This window comes from Gracilinanus agilis, chromosome 5, assembly GCF_016433145.1.
Source record: "Gracilinanus agilis isolate LMUSP501 chromosome 5, AgileGrace, whole genome shotgun sequence".
Classification (NCBI taxonomy): Eukaryota; Metazoa; Chordata; class Mammalia; order Didelphimorphia; family Didelphidae; genus Gracilinanus; species Gracilinanus agilis.
This window is the reverse complement of record NC_058134.1, coordinates 130,982,851-131,003,741: the sequence shown is the minus strand read 5'-3', so window position 1 is coordinate 131,003,741 and position 20,891 is coordinate 130,982,851. Positions and strand designations below refer to the sequence as shown.

The 20,891-nt window shown below is 35.2% G+C and overlaps 1 protein-coding gene across 15 annotated transcripts in view; it reads right to left on the bottom strand.

The window, feature by feature from the left end:
* Positions 1–20,891, bottom strand: part of CADPS2 (calcium dependent secretion activator 2) — a 694,484-nt gene that overhangs the window by 81,686 nt on the left and 591,907 nt on the right. For 7 of the 15 annotated variants that reach the window (XM_044678511.1, XM_044678508.1, XM_044678512.1 and 4 more), the window contains 3 exons: positions 8,879–9,020; positions 3,819–3,974; positions 2,503–2,650 (listed from right to left, as the gene is read on the bottom strand). In XM_044678511.1, the coding sequence (XP_044534446.1) occupies positions 2,503–2,650; positions 3,819–3,974; positions 8,879–9,020 (446 nt within the window). Of the gene's footprint in view, positions 1–1,684; positions 1,700–2,502; positions 2,651–3,818; positions 3,975–8,642; positions 8,763–8,878; positions 9,021–20,891 lie in introns of all 15 variants that reach the window. The other 8 variants (XM_044678502.1, XM_044678501.1, XM_044678503.1 and 5 more) reach the window with 3 other exon arrangements.

Sequence of the window (20,891 nt, the reverse complement as noted above, 5' to 3'; positions counted from 1 at the left end):
GTGTCCCTTTTACACTATTTTAGAAGATTTTGGAATAGTAATAACAAATAATATTAGATTCTAAAAAAGAACAAATAGATGGAACTTAAAATGATGGAAAGAAGCAATAGTTTTTTTAAATTAGATGGATAAAGGAATTTAATGTATGATTCTTGGGCAGTCAGAGGCACTTGTGTATTGAAATATTTAGATGGGCAAATAAGAGATACTGGTATCCTTGTTTGATAATGCAGCTAAAAGTAATGATAGAAGTTATTATAGGTTAAGGATCATTGAAAACAACTTAATATTTTTGCAATATTTGCATTTAGAGTTTCAAAAGTAATATCCAATTGAATTTCTACAAACTACTGATCTACAAATAGGATCAGGCTAGTTTGAATCACAGGTACAAATATGTAAATATACACATATTAATTATGATCAAAGTCTTAAATCTATTCTGGATAAATTTAGTCTGCAAAAAAGGTGAAGATTAGGAATTTTATGAATCATCTTTCTGTCTGTAATTACATTCTCAAATGTAGCTGTTTAGTAAGTTTTTATTTTTTGGCTTATTTAGATTTGTTCAATTCATTAAGTAAATATTTAAGAATCTACTACAGAGTAGCTTGATGGCACAGTTGATAGAGTGCCAGACCTGGAGTCAGGCATAACTGAGTTCAAATTTGGTTTCAGACACTTATTAGCTGTGTGACCCTGAGCAAGTCACTTAACCCTGTTTGCTTCAGTTTTCTCATCTGTAAAATGAGCTGGAGAAGGAAATGGCATACCATTCCAGTTCCTTTTGCCAGGAAAATTCCAAAAAGGGTCACAAAAAGTCAGATATCCCTGAAAAACAACTAAAAATACTATATGCAAGATACTATTAGTATGTACACAATTTGCTGTGCCTGGGTCCCTGATAGTTAATCATTTTCAATTACAAAGGGATCAGTGTAGAAGTTTTCACTTAAAGAAGAAATTAGTCTTAAGAAGAAAAGTTTAATGAGAAGTAAAATTTAAAAATTTGCTTACTGTTCTCTAGTGTAATATTAGGAAGTAGGATTTTAGTCATAATGCATATTTATACAAGTATGAGAGAGAGACAGAGACAGACAGACAGACAGACAGAGAGAGACAAAGACAGTGAGAGAGAGAGAGAGAGAGAGGGGGGGGGAAGGGGGGGAGGAGGGAGGGAGAGAGGAGAGAGAGTGAGAGAGTACTAGATAAAGATTGTAAATCATAGGAGGGTTTTTATTTTGTCCTAAGTGGATTTACCCTTTTTTTTAGGAGAGCAAGAAATAAGTTATTGGTTCTAAAGAAATCTATGACATTACCTATGGTGGAAGGATTTACTTTGGTTTCAATTATTTATTGGGCTGTTGATGTAATGATACTAGCAGCAAGTTTAAAAACACCTAAAAACAAGCTGACTGATCCTGGATAAGTCACCTACTCCCACTGCCTAGCTCTCTTCTGCCTTGGATTCCATACATAGCACTGATTCTAAGATAGAAGGTAAGGATTTGGAAAAAAAAACACACCTAAAAACCTTAAAATAGATTGAATTGACTTACTTAACATAAATTTATTTAACATAAATTTAACATAAATTAACTTCTATGTATTAATTTTAAAAAGAAACATTGCTCAAATGTGTAAAGGAAAAATAAAACAGGTTTCTGAAATAAAAGGGACTTACCCACTGACTACCAAGCTGGAACATGCCATGGAAAATAAAAAGACGAAGGAGGACATATAAGGAAAGAATAAGGAAATGGTGAAAGAATAATTAAAATAAAAAAACAACAACACAAAGTAAAACAGTATCAAATTCAACAGATAAGCCAAGAAAAATGTTCACATTTACCCACTTAATGTGTTCAAAAAAGATCAATTGCAGGGGAAACTTCATTAAGGTTTGCAGTTTTAAGTTTGCAGAGTTTTAGGTATTTTATTTTCACATACAAAGCCACACTCAACCTACACATCAAATCAAAGATCATGACATCTTTGCTATAAAGAAAGGAACATTGTAACTAGTTTTTCAACCAGTTTTCACTTTTTTAGAGGAAGTGGAATGGACCCTTTTGTGCCAAAAATATATTCCATGTTGTTTTTTCTTTTGTGTTGTTTTGTTTTTGGTGTGACTGCTTTGCTTTTATTAATTGAACATTTGCATAAACTTAATTTGTATAAACAAAACAGGTAGTTTAGTAACCCTCTCATTTGCTTGTAAAAAGCAGTTTGTAGAATGGAAAAACCAAAGATGTGAAGAGACCTATGTGGAATTTAAGGGCTGCTTTAAAAAAGTTTGACTTATACTTCAGATAATATAGAAGAAAATGACACGAACAAAAATAAAAAGTGTATGTAATTATCCAATGAAAGAAAAGATTAAATACGTGGTGTTGGGAAACTTGTTTTTAATCCAATCAAGTGAACACCTTCTGTAAACAGAATTATTGTCCTGCCAGTTCATCCAGAATTCTACATTTCTACATGCACGATTTCACTCACCTCTTGCCCTCCATCCAGGGCACAGAGTTTGGTGCTTTGCTTTTTGGCATCGACTAAGACATTAAACATTGTGCAGACGGATGCTGGAATGCGTAGGTCAGTTGTTTTGCTGGCCTTTTGCAGCTTGAGTTCGAAAGCAATTCTTGTTCTATTTATTAAAACATGGACCCAGAGTAAGACAACCTTTCATTCTTCCCAGATGATTTGTAAACATGAAAACAACATTAAACATACTAACTGAAAACTTTGAAATAAGGATCTGGCAGAATGAATAATGCTTGGGCAGATGGAATGGGAAGTAAAATGATGTTTTATTTGACTATTTCATATGAGTTACCAGAATGTAATATTTTACTGTAAATCCAAGTCTATATAGTGACTTAACAGATTACATCCCATAAGAGCATGCTGACCATTACTCATTACTCTAAGCAAAGCCCTTGTAGCATCCCACCTCATGGCTCCAATTAAAGAGGTTTTTTAAAAATTATTTACAAATGCAGGACATTAAATGACAACATGCAGTTCTTCTCTATACATTTCAATGGAGAGATTTCCCCAAGTTAATCTATGAAAGAGAAGGTTGAAAAACTCTAAAGCATTTGTATTTGGCAGAGAATGTACCTGTTTTATACATGCCTTAATCAGGACCACAGTAATAAATATCTTTGAAATAATTAGAATATAAAGCTCATCTAAAGACAACTAATAAATTAAAGAGTCAGTGTTAGCCATATTTGGGAAAATCCAAAAGGACATCTGTAGCCTGATTTTGATTATATTTTGAAGAGTGTGTCCACTGAATACTGGAAATGAGCTAACAACAATGAAAGTGGAAGGACAGCAGCCATGCCAGAAGCATAATCAATGGACAGGGCTAGCTTGCAATGCTGGTGACAGTGATACAGTCCAAGATGCTGAAGGTCCACATGGAGGGAGTACATAAGAAATAAGGGAGCTAAAAGCCCTTTTCCATATGTCTCGGGAGGGAGTGCACTGGGAAGGTAAAGCATTGAATTCCCAGGGAGATACAGAGAAGAGTAACAGGAATGATGAATAAGGTGTAGTTGCTGCTGATGAGAGGAGTTGCTGTAAACCTGAAAAAGGCATCAGATCAAAGCTGTACATTTTATTGACTCCACCTATCCCCAGAGTTGAGGAACCCTCAAGGTTAGCACATGTCTATTCCATCTCAAGGATATGTACATGTGCGGCGTATACCTTCCTTTTTTGCCCCCTTTTTATCCTTGTGTTAATGGGTTGTGATCATAACAGATGGAACTTTAGATGCTGAAGAGTCAAAATACACCTCTAACCTTCTTACACAGGCTTCGATCATATCGCTGGCCATGAGTTTAAGTCTTTGCTCTAAGTGGTGAGCAAATTCTTGTTCTGGCCAGTGCAGATCAAAGACAAACATTTGCAGTGCATCCAGTTTCCAAAAGAGATCTTCTGAAGTGGCGGATCCATTGCTAGAAAGAGGGAAAAAATAAAATAAAATAGCATCTATTCTGTTAAATCCCTGCTGATCCTCCCTTGCCCAATGCTGCCCTCATTCTTTTTCTCATTCTATAAGGTAAGGTAGGTGGACAACAGAAGAATAGGAACTAAAACATTAAAAGCTACAAATAAAGTGGGAAAATGAAATGAATGAGAAGCTTTACTTAATGAAGAAACTAACAATACAGGAAAGAATAACTTCAATATATTAGATTATTATATATAATATTCCATCACAGAGACTTAGTCTTACCTGTAATATCAAATAAATATATTTTGTTCCAGATGTTTCAGAGATATAAACTGCCACTCCAATATTTTTTATAATTTAAAAAAAAACACCTTATCTTCCATTTTAGAACCAATATTAAGCACTGGTTCTGAGGTCGAAGAGCAGGAAGAGCTAGACAATGTGGGGCTAAGCAACATGCCAAAGGTCACCCAGCTATGAAGTATCTTAGGTCAGGTTCGACCTCAGGATCTCCCAATTTTAAGCCTGGCTCTCAATCCATTGAGCCACCTAGCTGCCCCCTCTGCCCTGTTCTTGGTCCCTGCATGGGTCTGTTATTATACCCTGGCAAGTATATGACTATTGATTTCAAATTCTCAATTTTGGATGCTGAAATGAGCATAAACAATTATAGAATAGCAAAAACCAATCCAGGGCTTGAAATCGATTATTTTTATCTGTTTTTAAGTCCTATGCCAATACACCTAGTACTGTGTGTGTGTGTTTGTGTGTGTGTGTGCATGCATGTACGTTTTTAAGAGTAGGGAATCATCTGGGTAAGGGAAAAAAAGTATGATCCGACACCCAAATGACACTCAAGTTGCTCTGGAACTAGGAAAAAATTGAGTGTGCTTCTAAACCTACATCTAAATATGGAACTATGATTTGCTTTGTGTTAACTACCATTGTAAATGACTCTAGGGGACTGTGTTTTCACACCATCTATGGAGGTTATTTGTATACTAGTACATATAATATTTGAGTAGGAGGATCTTGCTACTATTTTTTCATGTACTAAATGACTTTACAAGTAGTTCCTCTATGGGTTTTTTGAGGATTAAAAAATAATTCTTAAGAAAACACTGGATCATAAAATGAGAGCAGAAGCCTAAACTATTGCCTAAATAATGGCTTATCTAAAGCATCATGATTTCAAAAATTGTTAAAAATAAATGATCCTATAGGGAATTTAATAATACTATTTACAAGGGGGGAAACTTCAGTTAGCTACAAAGGTATAGATGAAAACACATAAAATAAGAAGCAGCAAATTGTAAAAACATAGAAATATTTTTTAGGAAATGTCTTAATTAGCTAATTGGGAAGGAAAAATAAAGCCTCCCATTCTGGCTCATTAAAAGCTGGTTTCTTCCCAACTGAGAGTCTCGGCTCTATCACTTACTCAGTGTGCTTTTCTTACCCAGTTCTGCCAATAATTCATAGTCCTCTGTATGTCTAGCCAAGGTATCCTTTGAGTTAACTTCTCGAGGGACCAATCATAGCAAAACACTGAATACTGAACATAGCACCTTCTTCTCTTAATATCTCCCAAACCTTAATATTCAATGCCCCAAATGTACCATTAAACAAAAGGACCAACAAAACAACTGACAACATTGCAATGATATTCCCGTGAAAACAAAAAGCTAACATGAATGCATATTTACTTTTCTTCTGTGCTAAACATAAAAAGAAAGCAGGAAAAATACCAGAGGAAAGCACCTGAAGATTTTCAGTAAGGAACTTCACTGATAATTGTAGTATTTCAGATGGGTGATATATAAATTGTAGAAAAGACCATCTACTTTCATTTCTTCATGAGGTTTTTTTTCTTTTTCTTTTGAGGACATGTAAACTAAATCAGTTATTTAAAACATTTTCATATTTTTTTTCATTTCAAAATGCCAGTGGATCTAGGATCTTGTTGATATGGGCATTTCTTTCATTGGTGCTGATTGCAACTCATTTGTGTCTGCGCATGCCCACAAAAATCAGTAGCACAATATATATTGTACTAAGTAAGTCTAATGAAAACTAGCCTTTTGATAAGTGCAAACAATTAAAATATGGGTGCAGAATTTATGACACCTTTTTTTCTTCTTCTGGTAATCTGTTAAATAATCTGTTATTCCTTCTTTGGTAATCTATTAAGATCCTACCCTCAGAACATGACTAATGATGGAAACAGTATTGAGTAAATAGGTGTTTTGTTAACTTTAAGTAGAAAATTGGCAAAATGTAAATGTGTTCTTGTAAGAGCCAACAATTCATTTAGAATTTCTTTCCCTCCAAAGGTCTAAACTATGTCATGATGGCTCTATGAGCATTTAAAAAACACAGCTATGAACAATGGATCCCTTGGTGGGTGCTGAAAAAGTGCCAATAGGAAAGGCTGCCCTTGGCAGCAGGATTTAGAACAAAAAGGGTGAAATGCAAGGAACTTTATAAACAAAGAGGAGGGGGCAAAGAGCTCCTCCTAATGCATGCTTTTTGTTTTTACATGTTAGTAGAAATAAACTTAGCCTTTAAAATATTCACACAATTTAGAATAGTCCTTTGCCTTTAATTGCATCCATTTGACTAAGTTATTCAAAACTAGTCATCAGAACCTAACCCTATTCAGACTGTGGTAACTTTGACACTACTTCCTCACCTCTCCCCCCATCAAGGGCTGCACTCTAGTACCTCATATGAATGAAAGTGAAAAATTCAATTGCTAGCTAGTCGTCTATACCAAAATTTCTTTTTAGAAAACAAATTTCATAAGAAAATAACATCATGAGTAGCTCTGGGAACTTTGCCAAACTATCTAATGGTGATAACCTTGACAGAGAAAGATAATAGTGGCCAACTCTTTGAAGCATGTTCTTTATCTGTTCAGGGAGGTAGAAGTCTAGCAATTAAAAAAAAAGCTACCATCTACCACGAACAATGATGTCTCAAAACTTAGACTATTAAGAAAACGCCTTCCAAATGGTAGATGACGAGGTACCCAGAGGTCACACATCATACTCCAAATTTTGGGAAATGACTGACAAAGACCAAACCTCTCAGATGAGCGCTCACACGGGTGGTAAGGATCTACATGGCTAGACTCTCACACTGAGGGGGAGGAAGGAGAAAAAAAGGGAAAGAGTAAAGAAGGATTACTCCTCCCATTAGCAAATGCCAGAAGTCTAGAGAAATGTTATTCAATACACTTTCTAGGTAATTCCTCGCAAATACACAGACACTGACACGTAAGGGAACCATGAACACTGAAAGAGCCCAAAGCTTTTTGTCTGTAATAAAAAAGTTCATGTGTAACATAAAACCTTAATAATTCCTGTGGGCACAAGGATGATGTTTAACTTGCAAGAATACTGTCAAAATATTTTTTCAAATTATGTTTTTCGCAGTTGTTTAGACACTAGCTCATGGAAGTGCTGTAAATATGTCTTCATCTCAAAGGCTTATTTCAATAAGCTTCATTGCTGCTTTGCACAGAGTTGGAGATAGTGGAAAGATATCCATACTTTTAGAAATGCAGGAGCCTGGGCAGATCCTCAGGATCACCTTTGCTAAGAGACCTTGGGTAAATCATTTAATCATCTTGTATTTCAGGTGCCCTATTTTTAACATGAGGGTAACAATCTTTGTCCTAACTAGAGTACATGTTATATTGTTGAATTTTGTTAGTCTATTGTGGAGATATAGAGAAATCATGTAAGTGAAAATGCTTTGCAACCTCCCAAGCCCTACCAACTGATAAGACAGTATTAGATTTGGAATTCTTGGAGAGGTATATCGATATCGTCTTTGTTATATGAAGGTGTATGCATCAATTTATAGGGGATTTTTATCCTAAAGACTATTTAGATTTAATAAGGAACACTAATGAGCATCATTTTGGAAAGATGAAGGCATGATTTCACAAACTGGAGTAATGGCAAACTCAACCTCCTTCCTGATGGTATCCCTTTCCATCTGGAACATCAACAAAAATTGGAAAATGTCTGTTATTGCCTGTACTGTTTTTAGATCAATTCCAGCATGCACTAGAAAAGTCATTTAGTTATTTAAAAGTAAGATGAGCCCAAGAACCTGGAGGGAAACAGCTTATCTTGCTCAATAGCTAAATAGGAAGGATTGTATTTATACCATTTAGGTAATGGCCTGTAACCTGGGTCTTAAATAACCTTTGTTCCATTGATATAAAGTGGGATATTAACTCTATCACACTGCTGTGACTTTATGTTCTAAATCAGTAATTCCCAAAGTGGGTGCCACTGCCCCCTGGTGGGTGCTGCAGCGATCCAGGAAGCAGTGATGGCCACAGGTACTTTTATCTTTCCTATTAATTGCTATTAAAATAAAAAAAAATAATAATTTTCAGGGCGCTAAGTAAAATTTTTTTTCTGGAAAGGGGGCGGGAGGCCAAAAAATTTTGGGAACCACTGGTCTAAATTGTTAATCAACAATTTGCTATGCTTAGCTCAACAGCTGAGACACACACATAGACACACACACACAGTGTAGTGTCTTTCTATCAATGACTACGAATGCCATGCACACCAAATACTTCTGCACACAAGATGGCAAAGTCATGCACTAGCTAACACGCCACTGAGAGAAAAGTGAGGATACACACGTGGACTCATATAAAGAAGCCATCCAGGATGGTGTAGAAAAGCTAGGTATCTGTGGAAGATTAAGAGGCAGACTTGGAACTTTTGGAAGACCTACATTGGGAAGACTGTTGGCGATGTTCCTGCGAAGAAACAAACAACGTGGGAAGGGAATGCCATAAGAAGTAGTTCAAGGTGACCATCGTGAGGTCAGATGTAAGAATGCAGAGGTTCCATTCATACTAGACTGGGTACCTACTTGACAGGCTGCCATGTTTCTTGCTCAAACCCCCTGTGAATAGATTGAGCGATGGAAGATTCCATGAGATCCACGTAGCGGACGACCAGGGGAACAAAGATGTCTTGCAAGTGCTTATGAAACTTTCCATTACACAAAAGTGCTGTAATATCCAAACAGAAACAATGTTCATCAGCGTGGATAACATCAGATTTTTGAAAAACATGGATGAAATACATTTCCTGAAATGTCTGTTAAATAAAGAGCTAATGAAATTCATGATGCTTCCTATGTTGAATATCACATCTTCTCAACTTTAACTGAAACAAAATAAAACTCAAATGGCCTGTCTAAATATTTGTACTCTTCATTAGGGTCTACTAATATGGCTTAACTGTCGGAACTCTATAAAAGTTCAACTCACCAAATGTCTTAATGCAAATAACTTGGAGTGCAAAAGCAAAGTTTCAGACTCTGTTGCCTATTAGAGTGTCCTCTTCTCTCATTTGAGAGCACAAAGAGTCTAATCTTCCACTTCTATCCTGAATCCAATGTCCTCTCATCTCCTCTGTTACCTTGTCATCCCTTCTATCTTTCCAAAGTTTTCAAAACTCCTTTGTATTCATTTTTAAAATTATGTAAATATGCATGGATATGCATTTGTATTTCTCATTCAAATGTAACATCCTTGAGTTCAAGGACTTTCACATTGTCAATATATCTCTAGCACTTAACACAATGCCTGTCACATAAGCATTTTACATATGTTTATTGATTGACTGGTGAATTTTCTCAAGTCTCTTGCTCTGTTACCTCTTTTCCCACTACAAATGTTTTTTTTTCTGTTCTTTTCTATGCTGAAAATTTCTTCCCTCTTCTCATCCTTCCCTTTCTTCTTAAACTCAGAAAAATAATATATAGTCATGCCTCCATTTCTTTACCACCTTTTGTCATTTGGAGTCTTTCTCAAAAACTATAAATATAAATATAAATTCTTGAGTTTCTGATACAAATCTCATTGAAGAACTTGAGCAGAATAACACTATTCAGCATCATTCATAATTTCATTATTGCTAAATTCGATGGAAATTTTTTTCTTATCCTTTTTTGTGTGGCATTGGACCCTGTGAATCACCTTCTTCCCCTTGATATCTTTTCTCTTTCTTTACTTCTTTTTTTAAAATTTAAATTAAGATTTTTTTAAACCCTAACCTTCCGTGTTGGAGCCAATACTATATATTGGCTGCAAGGCAGAAGAGTGGTAAGGGCTAGACAATGGGGGTCAAGTGACTTGCCCAGGTTCACATAGCTGGGAAGTGTCTGAGGCCACATTTGAACCCAGGACTCTAGTCCTGGCTCTCAATCCACTGAGTTACCCAGCTACCCCCTCTTTCTTTACTTCTAACATAACTCTTGTGGTCCACCTTTTGCCATTTCTTTGCTGTCTTTTTTGCCAGCTCTATTCTTTTCTTGTCTGGTAAACAGAAGAGTTCCCTACAGGTATATCCTAGGATAGTGATGGGGAACCTTTTAGAGAGTGCCTGCCTCCCCCAAATGGACCCTCATCCCCCTACTCTCTCCACTCTTGCCCCAGACAGGGGAGGGAGAAATTGTTCCCACTGGGCTGCTGGGCAGAGGGGAGGGTGAAGTGAGGAATGTCCTCAGGTACATGGAGAAGGGGAGGGGAACAGCTTCTCCCCAGGCCCTCTGGCTTTCTAGTAAAAAAAAAGCCTGCAGGTATGCCCACAGAGAGGGCTTTGTGTGACCTTTTTGGCACATATGCCATAGGTTCATCATCATAGTCCTAAGATCTCTTCACCATTTTCTCATTTGGTGATCTTATCCACTCCCGTGGCTTCAAAGATCACTTTTATGTAGGTAACTTCCACATCTATATTTTTCTTCCCAAACTCTTCTCATCTAATATTTTTTATTTCCCAATTCAACATCTGATTATTCCAAATAGCTTTTGTAGATTTATGCCACCTCCTCAAAAGTCAGTTATTGTGATGCTTGGATAGGATTCATGCTAGTTTTCATCCCATCTGTCTAACACTAAGATTCATCCTACCACGACATGGAAGTATGATAAGTCCCAATTTCCTCAGAATGTAGGTCAATATGATCTTTATTGGTGCAGAAAGAGGATATAAGTTTTATAGGAAACTATTGGTAGAACTTGTAATCTTCTATGATAGGTTTCATTAAAGTTACAGTGTCTCAGAGTTAGAAAAGAATCCATCAAACTTTGAGGCAGTTTAATTATTAGAAAATATTTCTATATAGCTATAGCCTAAATCAATTTCTTCATAAATTGTACTTATAACCCTTGGTATGCACTCTGCAAGAAGTAAGATTTCTTTTTCCACAATGACAATCCATGAAATACTTAAGGATAATTATATTTCTCTTGTCTTCCCTTCTCTGGGATAAATGCCGTCAGTTCCTTTAAAGGAATGTTCTGTGGCATGATTTCTACTTCTAAGATATGTTCAGGGACACCAACTTTTGGCTTCTTGCTAATAGAGAATCGGAAAGGGATTGGCTATGTGATTTCACTGGTATAAGGGACTCCCAAATGAGAAGACTTTTATTGATGCAAGTTGGTGTCTTATCTGCAACTTGCAGTCTTGGAGAATCTTCCAAGAGCACTAAGAGATTAAGTGAATTGTCCAGGACCACAGAGCCAATATGTGGAAGAAGTGGAGACCTAATCCCCACTGTCCTAATTCTGGGGCTGATTATCTACCCACCATACTATGTGACCTCTCTGCTTCCTAATCTTCCTAGAATATTGAGCAAAGAGCTGAATTTGGTAGTCCAGATGAGGTGTGAAGAGGGAAGAATGATAGGAATGATCTCCCTCTCTGGTTTTGGATATTATATTTCTATCAATGTAAAAGTCATCATAATTTTTTATTTACATGCTATGCTACTGACTCATACTAAGCTTACAATTCACTAAAACTTCCTGGTATTTTTTGCACGCATTATTGTTTATCCATACTGTTTCCCCTACTGGATTTAAAAAAACCTAAGTGTAAGGACTTTATCTTTATCCCTATTAAGCTTCCTCTTATTAGATTTGTCTCCGTGTTTAGCCAATAATTAAGTCATATGGTAGTTTTAGAGCTAGTAGGATTTAGAGGTTAGACGTCTTCTAGTTTTACTCCCGCATTTTGCAGATGAGGGAAACTGATGTCTGGAGAGTAATTTGTCCAAAGTCACACAGATAGTAAGTAGCAGAGCTTGGATATGGACTTCTGGTTTCAAATTCAGTGCTCATTTCATTGCACTATGTTATCCATCAAAATTTTATCTGTGAATTTCCTAAGTGTGCCAGAGAAGCAACATGGTACAGTAGAAAGAATATTGGCTTCGGAGTTGAAGTACTTGGGTTCAAACCTCAATTCTCATTTATTTCCCATGTGACCTTGAAAAATTCACTTAACCTCTCTGGGTCTCAACTTTCTCATCTGTAAAATGGAGGTTGGGCTTGATGGTCTTTATGTTTCCTTCTAACTGATCCCAAAATTCTATGCCTTCATCCAAGGCATCGATAAAAATGCTGAAAAGAACAAGCTCCAAAGAATATTCTTTACCCACTCCATTTTAGACATCAATCAGAGTTGACATCTTTGGTTGTTCCAGAAATGGAAACAATCTCTATATCTATCTATATCTATGTCTATATCTATAACAATACACATCTCTATCATTCATCTCTATATGACGGTGGGCTGACAAACCTTTGCCAAAAAAAAGATTGCAATATCTCAGATATGAGGAACATCCTCAAAAGGCAAGTAATCTAAGCTCTGACTTGAATCAGCAATATCTTTTCTTTGAAACCCTTGAGATAGAACCATTAAACCTTTGTTTGAATAGTTTTAGTCCTAGAAAAAATCTTAAAGCCTCATTTAACTAAAAAAAATAAACCCTTACCTTCTGTCTTAGAACTGTTACTAAGAATTGATTTTAAGGTACAAGAGCAGTAAAGGATAGGCAAATGGAATTGCCTGAATTGCCCAGGGTCACACAGCTAGGAAGTATCTGAGGTCAGATTTGAACCCAAGTCCTCTTGACTCCACACCTTGGCATTCTATCCACCGAGCTACCTTGCTGCCCCCAGTTCATTTTTTAATAACACCAGTAGTTAGGTAGCTCTTTTATATATTGAGCTAAAATCTGTTCCTAATAGATTCCTACCTTGTTATTTCCTAATTTTGCTCCCCTATAGAGATCTGTTTTACATCTGCAATCAATCCTCTTAATATTTGCACATAAAAACTACAATCCATCCCCCTAAGACATATATTCCCCTGACTAAACAAATACTTCACCTTTCTTTATCTAATTAACATGCCCACGGTCATCATGATGATAAGAATCATCATTTTTAGTAATTGCATATGGAAATTAGCATGGAGCAATTCTTTGATTCTGAACCCATTTTGGCTAACAACTTCTCACATGACCCTCAGGAAAGATATTTTGCCTTGTTCTATGATATTCTTCCCCATTTAAAACTACAAAGATCTCATTCCCACAAAGTGGGGCTCTCTTAAAGATTACAGGATGGCAGGCTAATGGGGAGTGTGCTCCATGCTTGTTGCCCGTGTCTATATTAGCAGGCTGAAGAAATTGTGATGAGTACTGTCAAAACTGAAGTGATAATACGCTGTTGACACATAGGAACAACTCCGATATAAACATCTAAAACCATTGTGTTCTCTGGCAAGTTTAATTCAAGATAAAAAAGAAGAAACAGAAAAAAGAAAGAAGAAAAGAAAAAGAAGAAAGTAATTAGTGGGAAGAAAAGGTCAATTCCAAAGAATAACCCTATCTGACTCAGTAGCTAATTATAAGGTAATTGTTAAGCAATGATAAAGATGGGGGGTGGGAATTGATGCAGCCTTAGTTTCTTAGCTATTACCTATTATTGTAGAGGGGCAACATAATGGAAAAAATGTTGGATCTGAACCTGAAAAATCAAAAGATGGCCAAATGGTGGACTTGATCCTGAAATCAGAAGTAGTTCAAATCTAACCTCTGAAACGTACTAATTCTGTGTTCTTAATTAAGTCACTTACCTTCTCTAATAAGAGCACTTTTAGAAAGACTAAAGATTTGCAAATATTTCATTTTATCTTTACAACAACCCTGTACAGTAGTGCTATAATCATCCCTATTTTTCAATATAACTAAACTAAGGCAAACAGGGTTGTCCAGAGTCACATGGTTAGTAAGTGTCTGAGGATGGATTTGAACTCAACTTTTCCTGACTACATTCAGCACTATTCAGTGTTCCACCTAGCTCTCTAAGCCTAGACACGACTAGGAGGTGTCTGAGGCCAGTTTTGAACCTGTATCTTCTTGACTTCGGGCCTGGTAAAATATCAGTTATAGTTATCATTTTAGATTTAATCTATGAACTATAAAACATAGGTAATAGTGTGACTCCCTATTTTATTTAAATCCATTTTCCCATTTTATATGTCACTAAAATAGTTTCAGAAATTTTTTATGAGTTAATTGCAAAATTAATCTTATTCAAAGATTCAAAGAAACTAGAGAAACTAGTTCATCTTCATTAGCTAACTGAGAAAAAAGCTTTAATTATTACTTGCTAGCCAATCACTGAACTGAAAAGTAAAGTTGAGAGATGTAATTGAGTTCTTTCTTATCAAGTGCCAACTGGAATGGTAGAAAACTATGACTGGTATCTTAACACTTTTATCACTTAAACTCTCTCTCTGTTCCAGGCAACTCTGGAAACTAGGCACACCTAAACTATGCATTTCTAACTACACATAATCAAACAGACACAATGATAAAATTAATTAACCAAATCTTGAGATAATTATTTAGATTTAACAACCAGTATCCTCTACAATGTATTTTAAGTGGCATTTGTATTCAACTGTTTAGTTAGAGCTAAGATGGCAAATAAGCAAAGAAAAAGAAAGAGTATGTATGTATGTATGTGAATTATATTATCTTCCAATGGGCAGGCAAGTCTAGATATTCTCTTTCTTCAGGGTTTTTCCATAATACACAAAATAGCAGTGTTTTAGTCAGTAATATATTTAGTTTATTTAGCCAATAATTTAGTCAGTAATTAGTCAGTAAAAAAAGGCAATAATCCAAATAACCAGATGTAATACAATCCCTATTTAAATAATTAAAAAAGCTGAGGAACATTTTATTTCTTTTTTGTTATACCATGTACTTAACTTCATGATGTTCAAGTCAAAAGTTCAGTGGTATTTCCTTTGGGTTCTTTCATTATTTAAAAAAAAAAATAAAGGTGATTTAGTAGCTACTCTCAGTCCACCTACTCCTGAATGTCTAATGAAATTAGTATTAGAACTGATCACATAGACTGTTCATTTGTAGGTGCGTAATCTGTTATGAAAGTGAGCATTCGATAATAATGACATTGATCTAACACCTATCCAGATGAATACCAATGTTCTTTACAAATTGCCTTAATAAGTTATACAAACTAAATGTGTGTATGACAAGAGAAACATGAGATCTTTTTGTCTGGACATGATTTTATAGGTGTAGGAAATTTCTGATTTGGAAACTTCCTTCGACAATGAAAATACGCAATTGATATTTCTAGTTTAGGAGTGTTCGTGACTTACCCCAGATTATACAGCTAGTCTATGTGAGAGGCAGGACTTGAATCTAGGGCTTTCTATTACACTGCCTACTTGGGCTCTTGCTGGGATCTATACTTAATTTAACTAAAACAAAGATTCAAGCAAAAGCAAATGTGAAAATTTCCTTTTGAGTTTGGGAAAAGAAAAGTAGCATTTATACACAATGATTTATATTGAAGTATGTATCTATATGTACGTGTGTCTATACACTCCCATTACATATATAATTACACATATCTATACCCATTATAAATATATATACACACATATATCTCAATATACACACACAATTTTGTATTTACTCAATCTTACTACAGATGAATGATGCTCAAGTGTGTAGCCACTTTTCAAGCAAGTGTGGAAATTCATAGCAATGAATGGTCATATCACATATTGCTATAGAGCAGAAAATGAAAGTCCACAACTCTCACTGAAAACTAGGAAGGAATGTAGACAGATAGATAAGCAGCTCAACTATTAAAATCTGTAACAGTTTCTTGTGTCTGTAACAGAATTTGGCCTAAGAAGTAATTGCATCCTGCTTTGTCATTCAAATTTGGCAGTATCTATTATGTCCATATTAAATCATTAAAATGTTATTAAAGTAATATGATGATCAAGAACAATGCTGCAGAACTTATGAGAGAAAATGCTATCCACATTGAGAGAAAGAGCTATGGGAGAGAAAATGCAGAAGAAAAACATATGATTTATTTATCACTTGTTTATATGGGTATATGATTTGGGTTTTGGTTTTAAAAGATTATTACAAATATGAATAATATGAAAATTGGTTTTGAGTATTAAGACATGTATAACCCAGTGGAATTGCTTGTCAGCTCCGGGAGGGAGGAGGAAAGAGGAGAGGGAGAGAACATGAATCATGTAACCATGGAAAAATATTCTAAAAAAATAATGTGAAAAAATTAAAATAAAATAAATGTTATTAAATATTAAATATTTTTGACCCATTAGAGAGAGATCAGGCTATTGAAAACCCTTAAGTGGTAGCACCCCTTGATTTATGAATTCATTCTGCAGTCCTATAAAGTAGGAGCTGGATTTGGACTAGACTTTATATTTTTGATGTAAGGACTTTCTGGTAAGAAACTTCTGGTACTAATACAAGATAATACTGGCTCAGCATTTAAGAGTCTTAGGGAGCTACCTAGAGAATGAGAAGTTAATTAATTTGTCAAAGGTTACGCAACTGGTCTGAATCTTGACTTAAACCCAATGCAGGACTTAAGACCAAGTCTTACTGGCTTGGAAGTCAGTTTTCTGTCTATCATGCTATGCTGCCATTATATATGAAAGTAGAAAGGAGATTTAGTTTATTTCTCACCTCCAGAAGGTGTACTGATTGTTCCCTGTAGTCATAAGAAATGAATGCAGTTCTTTAAAAAATATATTTTGGAAACATTTACGTATCACTTAATTAGAGAAAGACTTTCTTCAAGGATTGCTATTAAAGTTACATTCTGGCTAACACATACTACTCATTTTAACACAGTGTCATTTTTTTTAGAGTTAAATGTAATAGAAAGGGAAACTACATTTAAATCCTGGCTCCACGACTAATTATTATAGTTACTACAGTAGTACCTGATGAGATATTTAAGAAGTTATTTAACTCACTTAAGCCTCTATTTTCTCAATGGTAAAGTGAAAGGGTTAGTTTAGGTTAGCTTTAAGATTTTTTCTAGTGCTAAATCTTCTAATCTATATTGTTGTTGAATCATTTTTTAAGTTGTGTCTCACAGCATGTGACCCTTTGTAGGGCTTTCCTGGCAATGATACTGGAGTGACTTGCCATTCCTTCTCCAGTGCACTTTACAGATGAGGAAACTGAGGCAAACTGGTTAAATGACTTACGGAAGGTCATAGAGTTAGTTAAGTGTCTGAGGCTAGATTTGAACTCGACAAGAAAAATGAATCTTCCTGACTCCAGTCTCCATACATTATCCATTGCACCCCCTTGCTGCACCTATCTGATCTATGGTTTTAACCAAAATAAAACACAACATCTATAAAAATTCATATTTATATTTGGTAAAGGTAAAATTAACATTCTTAGCATTAAAGGTTTAAGGGAAATTAGAGATATAGATAGAAAGGGAAAGGGGAATTAAAGAATAATGTAAATGATGCTAAAATATATAAATGTCACTATAATTTTCACATATTTACCATTAACTATTATCATTTTCTATGTAAATATATGTTCTTCCATTATAGTTGTCCATATATCACTTTGCTTCCCACACACTTCTGATCAGTAAGCACTGTTCAAACTTCTTTTAAAAATGTTAAACCTCAGGAATCATAATGAAGTTTATTATCTTCTCCATAAAAACTTAATGACTATGATTTCAGGCTAACTACCATTAAACATTTCCTCCTTCCCTTCTCTTCCTCCCTTCTTTCTTTCCTTCCTCCATCTATCTCTTTCTTCCTTCTTTCTTTTCTGTTAACTTCTTTGTTCCTTCTTTCCCATTCTATCACTCATTTCATGAGGCAATCACCAATTGATTATGTGGTCTCTCTTCTAAGATGCTCTCAGTAATGCCCTGACCTATACCTACAGTGATAAATTTTTAGAAATGTAATCATATGCTAATATAAAATTATGTACGATACCATATATAATACAAATATAAATAATATCACCATGTGATACCATTGGTCCTCTTTGAAAATGAACAATAACAAATAACATGCTATGAACATATTTTGATTTGATTTTTCTCCCAACAACAAAGTACAATATTAATGTCCCAGTCTTATAAATGAGGAAAATGAACTTGAAAAGGCAAATTAATTTACTTTTGGTCATATAGTTAGTAAGTGACAGAGAAGTGTCTCCCCTGATTCCAACTCCAGTGGTTTTCCTGCTGCATAATAAGAATTATCTGTATTTGTATTTTAAATCTCTTTGTAACACAAACAGAATCTTCAATTTATTAAAGGACTCACCAAAAGATCTTTAAAAATTAACTTGACTTGAGGACATCCATGATTTTTTACTTATAGAAATTATATTTATCTTCAAGCATAAAAAATGAAGTGCGTAATAGCCTAGTTGTTGAATTGTTTCAGTCATGTCTGATTCTTTGTGATTCCATTTGGGTTTTGTTTTTGCTTAATTTTGCAAAGATAGTGGCATTGTTTGCCATTTCCTTCTCTAAGTCATTTTACAGATGAGGAAACTTAGGCTAACAGGGTTAAGTGACTTGTCCAGAATCACACAGCTAGTAAATGTCTAAGGTCAGATTTGACTTCAGGAAGAGGAGTCTTCTAGACTCCAAGACCTGGCACTCTATCCACTGTGCCACCCAGCTGCCTACTACTATAGCCTGGTAGTTTTAAAATCTTTTTGGTCCATGAACCACTTGGGGAGGCAAAAAAGATCTAGTTTCTTACCAAACTCATACACATCTACTTGAAGCCCTAATCTCTGTTTCACATTTGCTCCCTTCCCTCAACAATGACTAGTCAGAATGAGTGGTAACAATGATATTGTTTTTGATGAAAAGAAGAATAATATAAAGATCTTATTTGCTCTAGACAGAAAAAAAACAAAAACAACTATTGACTAAGAGAGACTACACTAGGACAGGAATCTGTGATCTTGTTAGTGTGGTTATTGGTGAAGATTACAACCCATTCGTGTCTTCCCATGTGTTCTGGGACTTATATTTTCCACAGATTCCCATAGATATTCCTTTTGTCTTTTTTTACATTCTTGCAGGTACCATGGCAAAATTTAGGCTTCTATCTGTTATTCACTCACTCTCACCCATCTGCCTCGTCACCTTTTGTAATAACATACTTTCTTTCTCTTAACTCTCATGCTACTTTTATACAAATCATCATTGGGAATTTTGCAGTCTTCAAGAGCCCTCTCTGTCATGTATAACACTGATTCTTTGTAAATGGTGGACTTCCCAGATTTGAAGTCACATATTTCAAGGAGAATATTTTACCTATCTATCCTATCACTGGAGAGCACTATAGAATTTCTTGAATTCGATCCAGGCCCTTCTCTTTCCCCTATGGTGGAATAGCATGATATAGTGGAAAGAGCAACAGATTTGATTTCATAAAAACCTGCATACAAATCTCATCTCTGCCACTTGGTTGCTCAAAATCACAAATCAATTAATTTCTCTAGGCTTCCATTTCCTCATTTGTAAAATGAGTGGAATTGACTTAATAGCCTCTAAGGTCTCCTCCAGCTCTAAATCTATGATCCTATCAATCTATGATCCTATCAATCCAACCCTACCTACTTGTACTGCACATTTTAGATAAATGTACTGATGTGCTAACTCATAAAGGTCTGGTCATAAGCAGCCATCATCCATCTTTTTCCCTGTATGGATTGTTAGGCTGATAGCTTTCAAGAAATTGTGGCTCTCTTTGAAATATGTATTATATTTATTAGCTGTGTAATCACAAGTAGGTCATTTAACCTCTTTAAGACTCAGTCTCCTGATTTATAAATAAAAGGAGATACCCAAATTGCAATTCCTATCAGAGTACTTTGTAAACTCTGAATGCTATTGAAATTTGAATCATCATCATCATCATCGATCTTCATCACCAATTCTCAATTATTGTGCTTGATTTACTACTTCCTGCTTCATTGATTTTTGTGTGATCTACTGTGATTGTTCAAGAAACAAATAACAATTTGATTCTTAACCTGATTGTTCAAGAAACAAATACCAATTTGATTCTTAACCTGATCAAATGGAAGGAAATTCACACAAAAATAGCAGATGTATTAAAAAGGTAAATAATTATTTTTTGTTTCTTTCCTCCTTTGAGTTATTTCCCAGTCTCCCCCCACATAATATAACCAAGATCCTGATTATGTAGGTTAATAAGTAATACTTGCCCCAAGTATGCCATAACTGACATAGAAAAATTTGGGGAGAGCTCATAGCTATCCCTCTAAAGCTACTGTGACATAGATCTGCTGGTCTTACTGGAGCAGATTATTTTCCCCAAACCTATAAAATTCAATAAAGATGTTGATTAAATGGAAGATGCCTATATATAACGATGGACCAAAGATAGGCTTGTAGAAATTAAAAGAGAAAGAAAAGCAGGTGGCGGTTCCTTGCTTCCTTTTCTTTTTTTTTTAAATCGAACTGACCTAAAAATAAATTTTTGATGTACAATTAAAAGCAAGGTAGATCCCATCCTTTAGGGAAACGGTTATTTAGAAAGCGACTCTGGCACAAGGTCTTCCTATTATGTCACAGAAGGTCCATTTTCCCTATATTGCTTCTAAGCTCTATATGTATAGACAAATCCATAAACAACAATTCTTGGATTTCAGATGTAGATCTCAT